This window comes from Melanotaenia boesemani, chromosome 4, assembly GCF_017639745.1.
Source record: "Melanotaenia boesemani isolate fMelBoe1 chromosome 4, fMelBoe1.pri, whole genome shotgun sequence".
NCBI lineage: Eukaryota > Metazoa > Chordata > Actinopteri > Atheriniformes > Melanotaeniidae > Melanotaenia > Melanotaenia boesemani.
The window spans coordinates 17,070,806-17,085,241 of NC_055685.1; the positions used below are offsets into that span (position 1 = coordinate 17,070,806).

The 14,436-nt window shown below is 37.5% G+C and overlaps 1 protein-coding gene across 1 annotated transcript in view; it reads right to left on the reverse strand.

The window, feature by feature from the left end:
* Positions 1–8,611, reverse strand: part of bnc2 (basonuclin 2) — a 162,832-nt gene extending 154,221 nt beyond the window's left edge. The window contains exon 1 of the mRNA XM_041983166.1: positions 8,185–8,611. Within this exon, the coding sequence (XP_041839100.1) occupies positions 8,185–8,187 (3 nt within the window). The 5' untranslated portion in view covers positions 8,188–8,611. The remainder of the gene's footprint in view (positions 1–8,184) is intronic.
* Between the last annotated feature and the right edge of the window lie 5,825 nt (positions 8,612–14,436).

Consider the following 14,436-nt stretch of genomic DNA (forward strand, 5'->3'; position numbering starts at 1 on the left):
CTAAGTTTCCCTCAAACAGGAAAAGTGAACTAAGACACAAACACACAAAATCCCATCATCGTGAGATTGCTTAATTACTATGATTATCCCTATAAATAGCACCTTTGTCACCAACAATCACATGTTAGAACTTCTAAGGTATCCTCAAGGTTTTTGAGGATGTGTTGAATGGCACAGTTTCGTCCATTGCAGCACTATCAAAATTGTGCCCCTTTCAGACATTACCACATAAATCAAAACAGTGATAGAGTTATGAATTTTAAAGAACTATGTGACAACAGAAGTTTTTTTTTTTCCTGTGATACACCCATCTGAGGTAATACTCCGCCACTATTCCACTAATGGTGAAAAAGCTCCAGAGTGCGACACCACCACCAGTGATTCACAGCTGACTTGGTTTTTAATACCCCACCTTTACACCTCAAAATATATTTCTATTCATTGTGGTCAACAACTCAAACTCTCATCTAGCAAGAGAACTTTCTGCTAGAAGGCCTTTGTTGTCCTCTTGTTTCATCTCCATATTTCAGTGGGTCTGGAGGATTTTGCAGCAGATGCATCTTTCTTTGGCAGCAGCCTCTCAGTCCATGGTGATGTGAAACTTGCTTGACTGTAGATTGATGTTCCTGTAGCTTTCATTTTATGGCCTGTGCCTTGCTGGTTCTGAACCAGTCTAAACCAATTTCCTCTCAACTGGGGTGACAGTTCGAGTCTTTATCCAGGCTTTAGCAAAGTGGCTACAACTCCTCATTCAAATGTTTGAACTGCAACTGTTAAGAAATGACTCCAAAAGAAATTCCTGATGTGTTTAAATCTAAAACCCTCTTTCTCAGATCTGGACTGAGTTTTATGTACTTTCTAACTTTAATATATGTTGGTCAGTCAGATGAAAGCTTCTTACAGTCAGATGTTGTCAAATAGAAAGTACCAGCTGTATTCAGTAATGAATACTAAAGGCTAAGACATTTTTGAAGTTTCATTATTTCTGCCCTTTTTTTTAACCTTCTGGAGATCAGTAGTAAGTGAAAATGCATGCTTTTCAATTATTCTGACGCAGAAAAAGAACAGTCCCAGACATTACTAAATATGTGATGAATAAAAACCTCTGATCGGAATTGTAAAACAATTTTATAATCCAAAAACCTTGTCAAAAGGATGTAGTTTTTGTCTGCCTTCCAAAATTATCATAAATCACTATTTGAAAAAACATTTTTAGATGTGACAAATCTATGGTCATGGTAAGTTTGGAAGCAACATGTCGCGGTGAGAATTAAAGAAAGGTTTGGGTTAAAAGGAGCACAGTGTTCAAAGCATCTCGGTTTGGAATAAAACAACTTTTTCATTAGGGTCACAGTTCATGGTTACAATAATAACCAAGGTTCTGCTGAGAGGACAATGTCTTTAAAACATGCACACATTCCACTGGGCACATTGAATACCTGAAAACATTTACAACATAATTGAACGCATACACAATGCACTGACATCCTTCAGTGATTCTTAGCCAAAGTCAAAGACATAATTCATACCAGGATAAAGAGCCCAAACTCCACATTAAGACTAATAGAGGCTCGATTATACATTCAGCCTGCAAGGTTACATGTGTGTCTGAAACATTATCAATATATTCAAGTGAGAATCATTGTCAAAAAAGAAAAAAATAAAGAAAGCTGCTGAAAGTAAAGTCTTGCAAAACCAAGGTGATTACTGCTCCCTTATGACCCAGCATATATGGATTTATATATCAGCTGTTACACGCCGACATGAACACAGAGACTTAAGTTCCCTCTTTATTTTTCAAACCAGCAAGATCAGGCCAACATCTGCATTTGGTTATGTTTTTTTGTTTTTAAAATAAATAAAAAAGAAATTATATACATTTTCATTAACAGTATGCATACAGGTTAAAAAAAGGCTGTGTCCTGATAGTGAATGAGCTATATTATTCAAAGCTGTCTATCAAGATTGGTTAAGATTAAAATGATACTTGAGGCTTTCTTTTTCTATTTTTTTCTGATCTCTAGTGATGTTTTAATTCATTACTAGAATTATTCATTCAGGGGCAAGTCTAGAACATTTATGATAAAGGGCCAAGCAGGGGCACAGACCAGAAACATGTAAATAAGACTTTTAAAAAATATATTGAGCTACTTATTACATCTTAAGCGGTCATCTAAACATCAAGCAAAATTTGAAAACGCAAACAGCCAATGATATTTTTTACTTTACTTATTTAGGATGATCCTGCATTGTATAACTTTAATCATTGCTGCATAAACACTCATAATTTATAGATATAGAAAAACTTGTTTTGAGTTTTATCAGTCTTTCTTCAGTATTATTGGCTGTTTAACCTTGCACAGTCATCACATTTATGAATTTTACATTCTCTTCATAAAATGTAAACAGTTTGGGCAGACAAATATTATCACCCACATAGCTGATACTGTATGAATGCTGCACCATGATCAAAAATATGAGGGAGAACAACATAAAGAATTGCATGCTGCATCCACTTGGACTTGGGCATCTGAGGTTTGCCCAGGTAAAGCTCAGTTTAAACTTAATACTTGATTGTCCATACTTCTGTCTGCACTTTTGTCTGATTGTCCAACACACACACTTAATAGCAGGCCACCCCTGTGGTCCTGCCCTTGTATTCACTGCCCACATAATTTAAGAGTTGATCTATAAACAGCTTATTTGGACCAAAGTGTGTTTTTACAACATCATGAGTGAGCTTGGACTTTTAAGGCAGACAGACGATGTTTCTGCTAAAGGAATGGGATACGCTGGATTTATGATGTGAAGCAAAATGAAAGAATCACTCTGAAACTGAACACAGCACAGTGACTTCTTAAAAATTTGTTCTGAGCCAAAATGTTACAAAGAACTGAACACTTCAATAGTTAAATGAAAAGTAAAATCAATGACTGTATAAAACCTGTGCAGACACACCAAGTATGACAGAGAGAGCAGCTCACACTCACATTTTAGATCTTAGACAACCATAAATCATATTCTTCCAGAAACAAAACTGTTACTGGCAACAACTGCATGATAACACTATTAAAAGCAAAATAAGTCAGTGTAAAGTGTGCTTATATTATTCTTTCATGTCAGTGAAATACTAAAAGCAATGTTATTACCAAAAATATCATGTACAGTTTAAATAAATACATACAATGAATGCTATCATGTATACACAATTCACTTGTTAAAAGAGAAGTATCACACTATAAGCATTCTTTGATACACACATGGAGTCCACTAATGGATGCTCTAAGCTTGCCAAATTACTCCTGTGAAGTAGTGTAATGAAATTTTCATGTAATGGTTTTGCCATTCAGGACAGACTCACCAATACTTCCTGGTCCTGTCTGTATATAAATGACCATGATAGCCAGCATTCACAAAGTCATAAACTTAATGAGACATGTTAACAAGCTTTCCAGGGTGCACCTGTATACAACAAGCTAAATGTAAACTGTGTTTCTCCTGTACACAAAAATGACCTCATGCACCAGTTGCAATGGTCTAACTATGATTATGTACTACTATTAGAAAAAAAGGCCAACAATTAAAAACCTTGCTGATGAAAATGTCAGCAAGGTCTATAAATAAAGAAAAAAATCTGATTATATATATATATATATATATATATATACATATTTTATTTTTTTTTTTTTTTAAGTAGATGTATGGGGTGTTTGCATACTCAAAGAGTCCCATGTCTGCTTGCTAAACTAAGAAGCAAAGACCACTCTAAACACACAAATCCCTTAAAGATTCTTAGTGCAAAAATTAAGTACAGACGTGGTGTGCAATTAAAAAAAAATAGAAAAATATAAAGATTGCCACTCAGTGTTAGTCGTGCGAATGCACGCCCAGGCTACATGTCATATGTATTCTCTGAGGGTAGTTTGGTTTTAACCTGTCAGAGCTAGTGACTTCATAGAAATTGCACCAAACAGGCATTAATAACATACTGTGTGATCATTAAAGAGTACTTCTGTGTACTGCTAAAGAAGCTAAAGAGCTTGCTTGATCCAGTCCTTGTTCAGCACATAAACAGATTATTTTAAAACAAGAGAATTAAGGATTAAGATGCAGTGCAATCATTTCAAAGGCTATTCTGATAAAAAATAACATTGTCAAGCAAAGTTAGTAGCAAAAAACTAGACACTTGGGGCAATAATTCCAAAGTCAACATGCTACGTCTCAGTCCTCAGGAATTTTTCATGAGCCACCACTTATCTTGTCATATCAGATTTCTTCCACTAGCGTTTTTGGAGAGAAAAGAAAAGACACCTTTAGGGCAAATTATTCTCTTTTAATCAAATCACTTTTTATGGCCTGAGGAGAGCTTTCCATCCCTTTTCAGTCAATGGGGCATGGCTCGCTTATGCACACGCCCACAAAAAAAGAGAGAATAAATGCACACAATCATACAAGCAAAACAACTTCAACTTTTTCTGTATATAAAAACAACAGCGGTTGTTTTTTGTTTGTTTGTTTTATTTTGTTTTTGGTTTTTTTGTTTTGTTTAGGGTTGTTTCTAGAAGCAACAAATTATGCTCAACAGGAAAATATAGAAGTATAAGGGGGGAGCAAGGAAAAAAGTGCTGTCTGGAGTTTCCATCACAAGTGAAATCCCAGATTTTCTCACTCCCTGTTCATGGAACAAAATCGAACAACTTTATTCTGGACTGCAGTCCATGCAGGCGGGAGCTATAAAATATAAATTATACCACATAACCCTATACCTCCCAACTGAGCCATTTGGTTACAACTATACTCCTGTTCGTTACAGCTCCAGCTTCTCTGGTATTTCAATGGCGTCGACATGAATTATACTCTGGCCCTGCTGAAGAGCGTATGGATTACATGTGAAATGTAACTTCCCTACTAATTGGCCTCTTGCCATCCAGTGACACTGAGGTGTTTATTTTACACAGTTGCTGGTAATTAGTTCTGGACAGAATCAATTAAAGCCACCCCAAATTACAGGAAAAAAAGTTAAAAATTATGACTGTGTCCACGAGGGCAGAAATACGCATTCGACCCAACTTTCTAAAGACAGACTTGGGCAAAATGTTTCTTCAAATAGAGACAGTGTGGCTGTATTACACACTTGGTGCATTCATGTTTTAGCACTCAATTATTCCAGATTCTTAACATAAGGAAAGTATTTGGATTAACATGTGAAATGAAGCCTATAGTGAAAAGAACATAAAAAACTGAATGCCTGTAAAAACAGGTTTCAGCTTACAGTTTAAACACAGCTTATAGCACAGAGACTGACTTTAATCTGATTAACTTGCCATTTCTAAGTGTGATCTCTCCTCTCACCACAGACAATAGTGTCATTTAGCAGATTAAAGCTCTTAAGAGATATCAATCTGTGTCATACAAGCACATCTTAAATTCTAATGTCATTACAGCTGTTAAATCTATTCATTACATTGTGTTATGTATCTCTTTTTTTTTACTTAAGAAACACATGAACGCTGACCAAATTTCATAATGTTTTCAATAGTGCAAGCGTGTGAAGATTTAGTTTCTCACTTTGTACACCTAGGTACCAAAAAATGTAATTATGTCTCTCACATGTATATTGTTTTAAATGGAGTGTGTCTCACACTGTGTTCTTTATTAAATTAGGAGTCCTGCGATCCAATTTGTTTTAATATTTCACAGTGTCTCTGTTTAGTCACTAAAGTCTGCAGCTTAGGTTACGGTGTTTTGTTCAAAAGATTTTTATTCCAAGCCACCACTAGGTATATGACCCCACTCCCCCTCTCAAAATATTACCCTTTCTGTCACTGCCAAGACTCACTATCAGTCACACAGGAGATTATTGAGGCTGAGGACAGATGGAGCGGAGCAGGGCCGTATCAGTGCAGCAATGATCCACCTCTACACAAATAAAAACACCGCAAGAATGTTTCTTTGATGTTGCTTTGTATCATCTGGACAGGAGTGGGAAAAGTGCTCTAAGCCTTGCTCAACATGTTACTAAGAGTGGAAGGAGATATTTGCTTTAAACTTCAATACAGTTGGTTTTCTACTTTTTTCTGTGAATTTTCTTTTTCTTTTACCACTGCATCTCTGAAGTAATGTGATTTTGGAGAGCAGCCTTATCACTAGAAGATGAAGCTACGAAAATAAGAATGAAGGGGGAAGAAAAAAAACATAAAAGGGCCACATTTTACACACTTAGCATCTCTTTTGAGATAAAGAGGCTTGAAGTGAGAAAGTGAGACAACCAGCGGAAAGTGAGAGGATGGAGCAGAGTGGGTGGGGAGGGGTGGGGTGGTGGTCTTGATGTGAGCAGTAATCAGAAGAAGCCAGCAGGGGGGACAGGGAGGGTTGGTGGGGTCAGAGCAGAGCACCACTAAGCAGCCCTTCTCTTCATTAGCAGCCTCTCTAAGGGGGGCGTCACAGGCCTACCTGTCCAGCAGATTATTGAACCGACTAACCAGTGGCTCCCACCCCTCACACACACACTTAGACACACACACAATTGCACTTTCTCTCATCTCTGATTCTCAAAGGCCCATAGGAATCACGACCTTGCTGCAGCTTCACTGACAAATATAACTTTTTTTAACCTCATGTAGCAGTACTATAGGCTGCTGCTGGTTGCAGCACAACAAGGACAATCTGCACAATATAATTTTAATGTGTTATTTATTTAGAACTTTGGTTTTCCAGGTTTTCTTTTGTTTTCTTATGTCTTTTCTCAGACAAAAGTTGTGCTTTCATTCATCAACTTGTGATCACTAACTAAACCGAAACACATACAACATGCAAAAAAGGCCACTACCAGCATTTAAGCTTGTGTGACTAATGCAGTAAAAAAAAATGTGCAGAGCACTGATCCCTGGCTGTTCTGTCAGAGAGACAGCAACCCAGAGATAAAAGTAATGAAATGACACTCGAGGAATGTAAATTGGTTTTCTTCATTGTAGTAGCAGCAGCAGCCCACGAAACATCCCTGTCACAGTCAGACCAAGCCGAAACACTGTGTTGGACATTAACCTCACACACATCTCACTCTCAAAAGTATGAAGTTACTTTAGTGGTGGGGCCATTCATCTCAATTTCTTTTTTCTTTTTAGCTGTTTTCCTACCACTCTCTCCTCCTCCTTCTGTTCTGGAAGCGCTCAGATAAGTCCACACAGAAGAGGCTTACTCTGACATGAAATACCTCTGCCTCATCGCCATAGACTGACCACAAGCTGCCTGAGTTTTCTTTACGAAGTGACACGGGTAAAAGGATAATTGCATTTAGGACTTTGTGCAATGACACAAAGCTACAGCTCAAATGACTGTACCTAAAAGTTTGGCTTGCTTTGACTCTTAACACAGGAAGCCTTGTTTGTTCCTTTGATTTTCACAAACGTGAACTAAATAACAGAGAATTTAGGGAAATCAATATGTTAAAAAATGAAAACAACTTGCAGCCAATGAAGGAATTCTGCTAAAAGATGACGCTTTGATTTCGAGCAGAAAGGTTTTAGGCCCGACAAATATCATTGTTAATGTAACTGCCAGCTATAAAGTTTATTTTGCTCACTTGTATATAAGTAAAAGCTCAATTTTATCAGGCTTATGTATGCTTTCTGTGAACTGAATCAGTCATACAGCACAATGAAGGTGTATAGTTGGAAATCAAGTTAGATTATCATATAAATAAGATGTGACTCAAAACAATTATAGAAAACACATTGTCTGGAAAAAAACAAGCTGTCACCCAGACATCACCTTGAAGTTGTGGTTTTTTTGTTTTTGTTTTTTGTTTGTTTGTTTGTTTTTTAATTGTCACTAAACAGACAGCTAAGTGATAATTCTGGATAAGAACGTTTTAAATTCATTTAAAGTCGTTTTCTAACCTGCTCTCTTAAGATTAAGGCCTTTACATCCTAACTAATTCTGAACATTTTTTAAATGTGCTTTTTTTCTTCATATTCAGTCATCCTAACAAATCCATCAAGAACAAATGGGGTAATAAATGACTTGAGTTTGACTTGGTTTTTTTTTTTTTTATCTTGTCTGGTGAGTCCCCATGACTAAGCAGCACAGTAGTTGGACAGAAAAAGTTCACATTTTCATAATTGGTTCCAATCTTTTAATTACTTTGGTTTACTTAAAAAAGTACAAACAAAAAATCATATTTACCATTGCTGCATGTTGTGTCTGACAGACCGCGGGGCTTCTGGCGCTTTTCAAACTTGGCGTCCTCAAAAAAGTCAGATTTCGCCCTCAAGTGGGGAACTTTCTCCTTTTCACTCCTGTTGGCTGTATGTGGTGCTTCACGGTCGGTTTTCTCTGAACAAACTTTTAATCGATGTTTATGACACTTTTAGGTGTAACACGGGCGTAAACAGGCAGTCTTTATTTATCCACGAGGATCGCAGTGTCCCCGCTGCTTCGCTGAGGAAAAACGCGCGTCGGTTGGGTACGCGTCGGTCTCCCGGAGTGGAACGCGCCAGACCACGACACTGTGTTGTCGCCTCTGCTTTCCTCAAACCGTAAACTAAATAAATCAGGGAAACTGTGGGGATAACTGACAAGCAGAAGCTGGGTTGTAACTGCTTGTCCTACCTTGAGGGGGTGGGGGGGAATGAAACGCCTTCCTGCACTTCCCCGATGATTTCCTTCTGCAGAGTCAGCACAGTGCGCCGAGGAGCTGCGGACCGTCCGGGGCTGGAAAGAAGGTGGTTGCTGTGTAAAGTTGGGTGAATTCAGACCAGTGTTTCACACACCGTGTGTGACTGTAACCCAAGTGACTGTGGATCTAGAGACTTTATGTGCACGATTAGTTGATTTACGACTCTGCCACTGTGACGCTGTGTCAGTAAGTCGCATCTTAGTGCAACAACCCAAAAAAATGCCAAAAACCCTTAGCCCCAAGATAAGAAAGCGGCAAAGAGCTTGTGCAACACCAGAAAAGCAGCAGTGTTGTTTTTGCACGGTACATTTAAACCAAGGTAATATATTTGTAGTAATCTCGCCAGGAATTTTGCTTTCAAATTAAACAAAAAATAAATACAAATGTCCTCACATTTCTTCCACCGTGTAACTGCGGTTTCAAAACTGTTTTTTATATTGCACCACGAAAAAGTTTTCCAATTTCTCTAGAGTTTTTGTACACACCGCTGTGTGTGCGCACGCATACGCGATTTGGGCAGTTGGAAACAGTTTGTGTGCAGCTTGGATGTGACACTGATTTTCTAAGCTGTCCCTTAGATCCCCCAAAACTTGGGCGCGCTCATTAAAGTTTCATTGAGCGCTAGTTTTTATGAGGACTTGCTCAACATTTGACTAAGACGTCTCAAGAGTGAGGAGTTGAAGGAGTGTGTGGGTTTCTGTAAGCGCGTATCCGTGTGTGTGGATGTGTTTGAGGATAGTCTGGAGCTCGGAGAGAAACATTCTGTGCTCCTCTGAGTGACTGACTGCCTCAGAATGACTCCTCCACTGGGGTAAGACAGGCATCCGAATCCCAAGGCAGGCATTTCTATCAAGTCAAGCGTCTGGAAGCCCCACTTGCATGTTTGGTCAAGGGGTAAATAATAGATCAGGGATTAGGCTTGTGTAGAATTCATTTCAGAGTAACAAGCTACTGAGGTCCCAGGATATGCATATTCATTCCTTGGCCAAGGCCGTGGGAGAGCGAGGACCATATGCCTGTTTGTCAGAGGGCTTAGATTGCTAATTAAATGAGATATTACGTACTTATGTGAGCAACAAAACAAAAAGTCTTAAAAGGATTCTGCAGAATAAAAAAGAAACAAAACTAAGCATGATTGGATCATTTCATGTTGACTTCAACTACTTTGCTATGCTGCTGCTGCTTTCATTTGACTCAGACTATGTTTTCTATTCAGGAGTTTTGATTAAACATTTTGACAGAAGCTGTGGATGAGTAATATGACAACTAAGCATAACATGATGGTATGTTATAAAAAGAAGATGAGATAATATAGTTGTAGAGGGTGAGTAGTTATATTTTATTTTAATTTTGCTTCTTGTTATATTTTTTAACTCATAATGCTATGTTTCTGAATTCTACAAGCAGTGTCCATCAATCCCTCAGGGCTTATCAAAAAATGAAAAAAAAAAAAAAAAAATCCATCCAGGTGGTACTTATGCTTTGTATACACCTTATATGTAATAAATGAGACTTTATTTTTCTACCAATCCCTGTGTCATTACACCTTAAAATATCTGACCTCTCTGACTTTAAAAGACAGCACATCATTAGAGTGTAAATGGTGGATTCATTAGTACCCGACAGTTTAAAGTTGGTTCGACTTGGTCCTTTCACACTCTCTGCTCCTTCTCACCCTTTTTCTTCATTCAGTAACTTCATGCCATCACTCCATCACATCTCTTCTCATTTAAAAATAATACTTTACAACACCATCCCTCTCGCTTGTATTGCAGGAACTCACTGCTATGCAGCTTCCCCTTACACTAGGGGTAAGGTTGAATAGTCAAAAAAAAGACCTCCCATTATGTTTTCTCATATTTTTTTCTCATAATTTTAAGGAAACGTTAAGGAAATGTGGCAGGAAAAATTCTGATGGACTCAGGAAGAGATGGCCATGCTGCAATGACAGATGTTCAATAAATATTTCACAAGTAGTGCTTTAGAAACTTAATCTAATACGAGCTTATCACATTGTTATACAGAAATTATATGTATCATATTAGTATGTTAATATTAATACTAATAATAAAATATTAGTTTCAAGGTTCATAACTGAAAAAAAAGAAAGAAAAATTTTTCTGCCCTGTTATTCACACTCACTCTTCTCTCCTCATTTATCCAGACAAATCACTGTTTGTACAACTAGATAAACATGATCAACCACAACTTTGACAGCTGAGGCTGCAAGGAATTGTGAGACAGAATTATCTCCTTTCATCTATAATGGATGGTCCAGTATATATTATGCTAAACAAGATATTAAAGAAAGCATTGAAGCTCCTCTCCTTAGTATTCTGAGAAATTGAACAACTCTTATCATGACTGCTGCTTAAGGGTCATTTGACTCAGTTATGAAGGTTCCAAAGCAAAATAGACTATTCACTGTTACCTCAGGACACAAAACTCCACACCAGGACAGACTCAAAAACCCACCCGCAGAGTGCTCTACTGCAGGATCTGCTCCAGCCTTAAGGCCACCGAGCCAGGAAATCTGAGTCTGTGCCAAAACCTTTTTTATGTTTTGCAATAAACTGTTCCTTCTCATTTTTTTAGCAGCAAAGGTTCTAGAAGAAAAAAAACTGCAGAATCACTGAATGTTTTCAGAGAAACTTTGCCTGAAGTCATGCTTTTATATCAAAAACAAGGAAAACCTCTGGGAAGTTTTACTCAGGACGGCAGGCAAAACTTAGTGACATAGACTGCAGAGTATTAAAATGCCTTGTGTTGAGAAATAACAACTAACATTTAGCCAACACCAGTATCAACCAAAGCTGCTTGTCAAGTTCTCAACACAGCTTGATATCATAGAGGGCTTCCATGACCAGATCTTTTTTGGGTTTTTTTTCCTCCAACCAATGTTAAATAACATAAAATTGTGTCAAGACCATAAGAACTGGACAACGGACCAATGGAAGAATGTCATCTTAAATTTATGTGTAGAGGACCCCAACTGAGCCTTTGATCCCAACTGCCTGACACTAACTTACCATCGGTTTCTCTCAACAAAATTTCTGTGATGGTTAGGCAGCCATTTAGTGAAATTTTCTTAGTCTTGTGAGAATATCTTGTGGCTCAGGCAGGAGAGCATGTCTTCCACTGATTGGTTGGTTGGAGGTTCGAATCTTGCTCTACCCTAGTCAACCTCCTTGCCTCCAGTGTTGGCATCACTAGTATATTTTTAAATATTCAGTGGTGGCTGGAGAAGCCATTGGTGTGGACTGACTGCCATGTTTCCATCAGTCTGCCCCAGGGTAGCTGTGGCTATGCATGTAGCTTACCATCACCAAGTATGAATGTGGCATGACTGAATAATGGATTCACTGGCACTTTTGGGTGCTTTGAAATGTGCTACATAAATCTAATCTGTCATAGGGAGAAATCTGCAATTTTGGTTGACCAGCATTTACTCCATTATTGGTACCATCTTCTTGGACAATAATGGACAGATACTTATAATTAGAAGGGTTCAAGATGAGCACAAATTGCACAGCATTAATTTTAACATATTTATTGTGTTTTGGAACAGCAAGTAAAAAAAAATTTTCCCCGGCCATAATTTCTAGATTCAGCATTTTTTCCTAGAAGCAGCTTCTGCTTAGCAAATGGTTTAAAATTGCCCTCCACACTATCCAAATCTTGTATAATTATTTATTGAAATATCTAAGCAGGTGCTGCTTCCAAAAGGACTGACTCAATATTGAATTGTAAAATAGTTGTTAAAGATAAAGTCCCCATTATTTCTGAGAAAATTTGAGAAAAGTTTGAGAAACCCACAAATAATAAATAAATGAACACATCGTTTTTGACTGATACGAGGTAACTGTGCTTTTCTCTGTTGCAGTTACACCCCACCACTAACATGCCTGCACTGATGCAATCAGCTCTACAACTTTTAGATTCCTCAGTGCAAGTTGGCATGTTTTCATTTTAAGTTTGTTTCCTACTGCTGCTTAGTCAAGAGTGTATCATGTTGTTATCATACAAATGCTGTGGGTAGTCAACTTATCATCACTTATAAAATTGTTGTTTAGCTATCATTGTACAGCGCAGGGTTTTCAACACCTGGCACAGGTTGCATGAGGAGGTCAGAATGGGGACTGGGTATAGAACCACAACTCCCAAGCAGACAATTCATGTTTGAAGTCAACCTTGACAATGCTATTTTTTATCTTACCTTTCTTTCCCCCCCTGTCTCTATTCTGATTTCCTTTGCTCTATTATTGTTTTTCTTCCTTACACATTAAAATTATTTTATTAAAGTTCGTCACTAAATTCTTGGTCGGGGTTGGGAAAATTATTGTGATGAGGTATAAAGCTTGCCGATATTTTTGAGTTGCCATGACAACATGCCCTGCACATGTATGTTCATGGCTCAGAAAACCCTTTATGCTTAAAATGATGTTTGAGGGCACATTCTGCAGGGAAAAATTGTCTTAATATATGACAAGGTGGAAGTGAGCAGGTTTCTGATAGTTGTGGTCACTATCCGTAGCATCCCCAACCTACAGTTCAGAGTTACCATCAGTGGAGTTATGCATCTTGCTTTTAAAACCAGAGACACTTTGTAAAAATTATATTTTGAAAAATGGCACAAAACTGTTTAATTTTACAAGTTGCCAATAAAACTATTTTTAGAGCATTCTTAGCTAATACATGGCATGAACCACGGAACTTTACAAATCTATAGAAAGTTGAATAAACAAGCTGAGGCTATAATTGGGTGTTATTGGTTTATTACTGATGTGTTGGCCATTAAGCGAAACGAAACTGCAAAAAGGCCTGTTAATGTTAATGTATATAAGGTTTAAGGTTTATGTTATGGTAACACCTTAAGGTGTTTATGTTTACAGTTGCTATGTTGAGTTATCTGTCTCACATGCTTTTAACAGAAGAGACAGGCTTCCCAAGTCATGTAACAGGAACCAATACCAAATTGTATAAATCTACCTAGTCCATGACAACAATGTCTTTTAACATCTAAATCAAACCAGACACCTTACAAATATATATCTAACCATGTTCTTTTTACCTACCTTCAATACCTCTGAAATATTTTCCATGTGTTAATGTTTTACAATCTTTCATGAGTTTGCATTTCCAATACGCTCCTATTAAAAAAAAACATCAATTTATTATAAAACAAAATGTCAAATATCTCCAAGTCATTACAATGTTATTAGTTTAATTTACCCCTTCTTATCAATCAGCTGGTGGTTTTCTGAAACTAATTTATTTATTTTATAGATATTTGCCTTTAAAGATATGTAGTTGTACCCAATCAGCCCTCAACTGTCAATCTCTAGCTCCAGCTTCTAACAAAATGTGATGACTTGGCTCTAGTAAGATAACCAATAATCAGAAGCCAACTACTAAGTGCCAAACCTAAAGCTATAAAATTGTAGATCACAAATCAATGACTGATGTGATCAATTATTTATGACCTAATTTCACATGACAAAGGTCATGGGTACAGCCATTTTCACATATGCATTGCAGCTCTGAAATAGAGGGGCTGCAATTGAGAATGCAAATATCTGCACCATTCGTTACTGATTGAGATTTTGTTGGCCGCAGTTTGATAACAAGTCTGGAAGATCCAGAGTTATGGCAATGTGAAAATACAGAAGTAAAACAAAAATGCCTCAGTCTAGTCAACTTTTGACATTTTGGTGCTGATATGTATCCTACATAATATGCCTTTGGGCTCCCCTATCAAA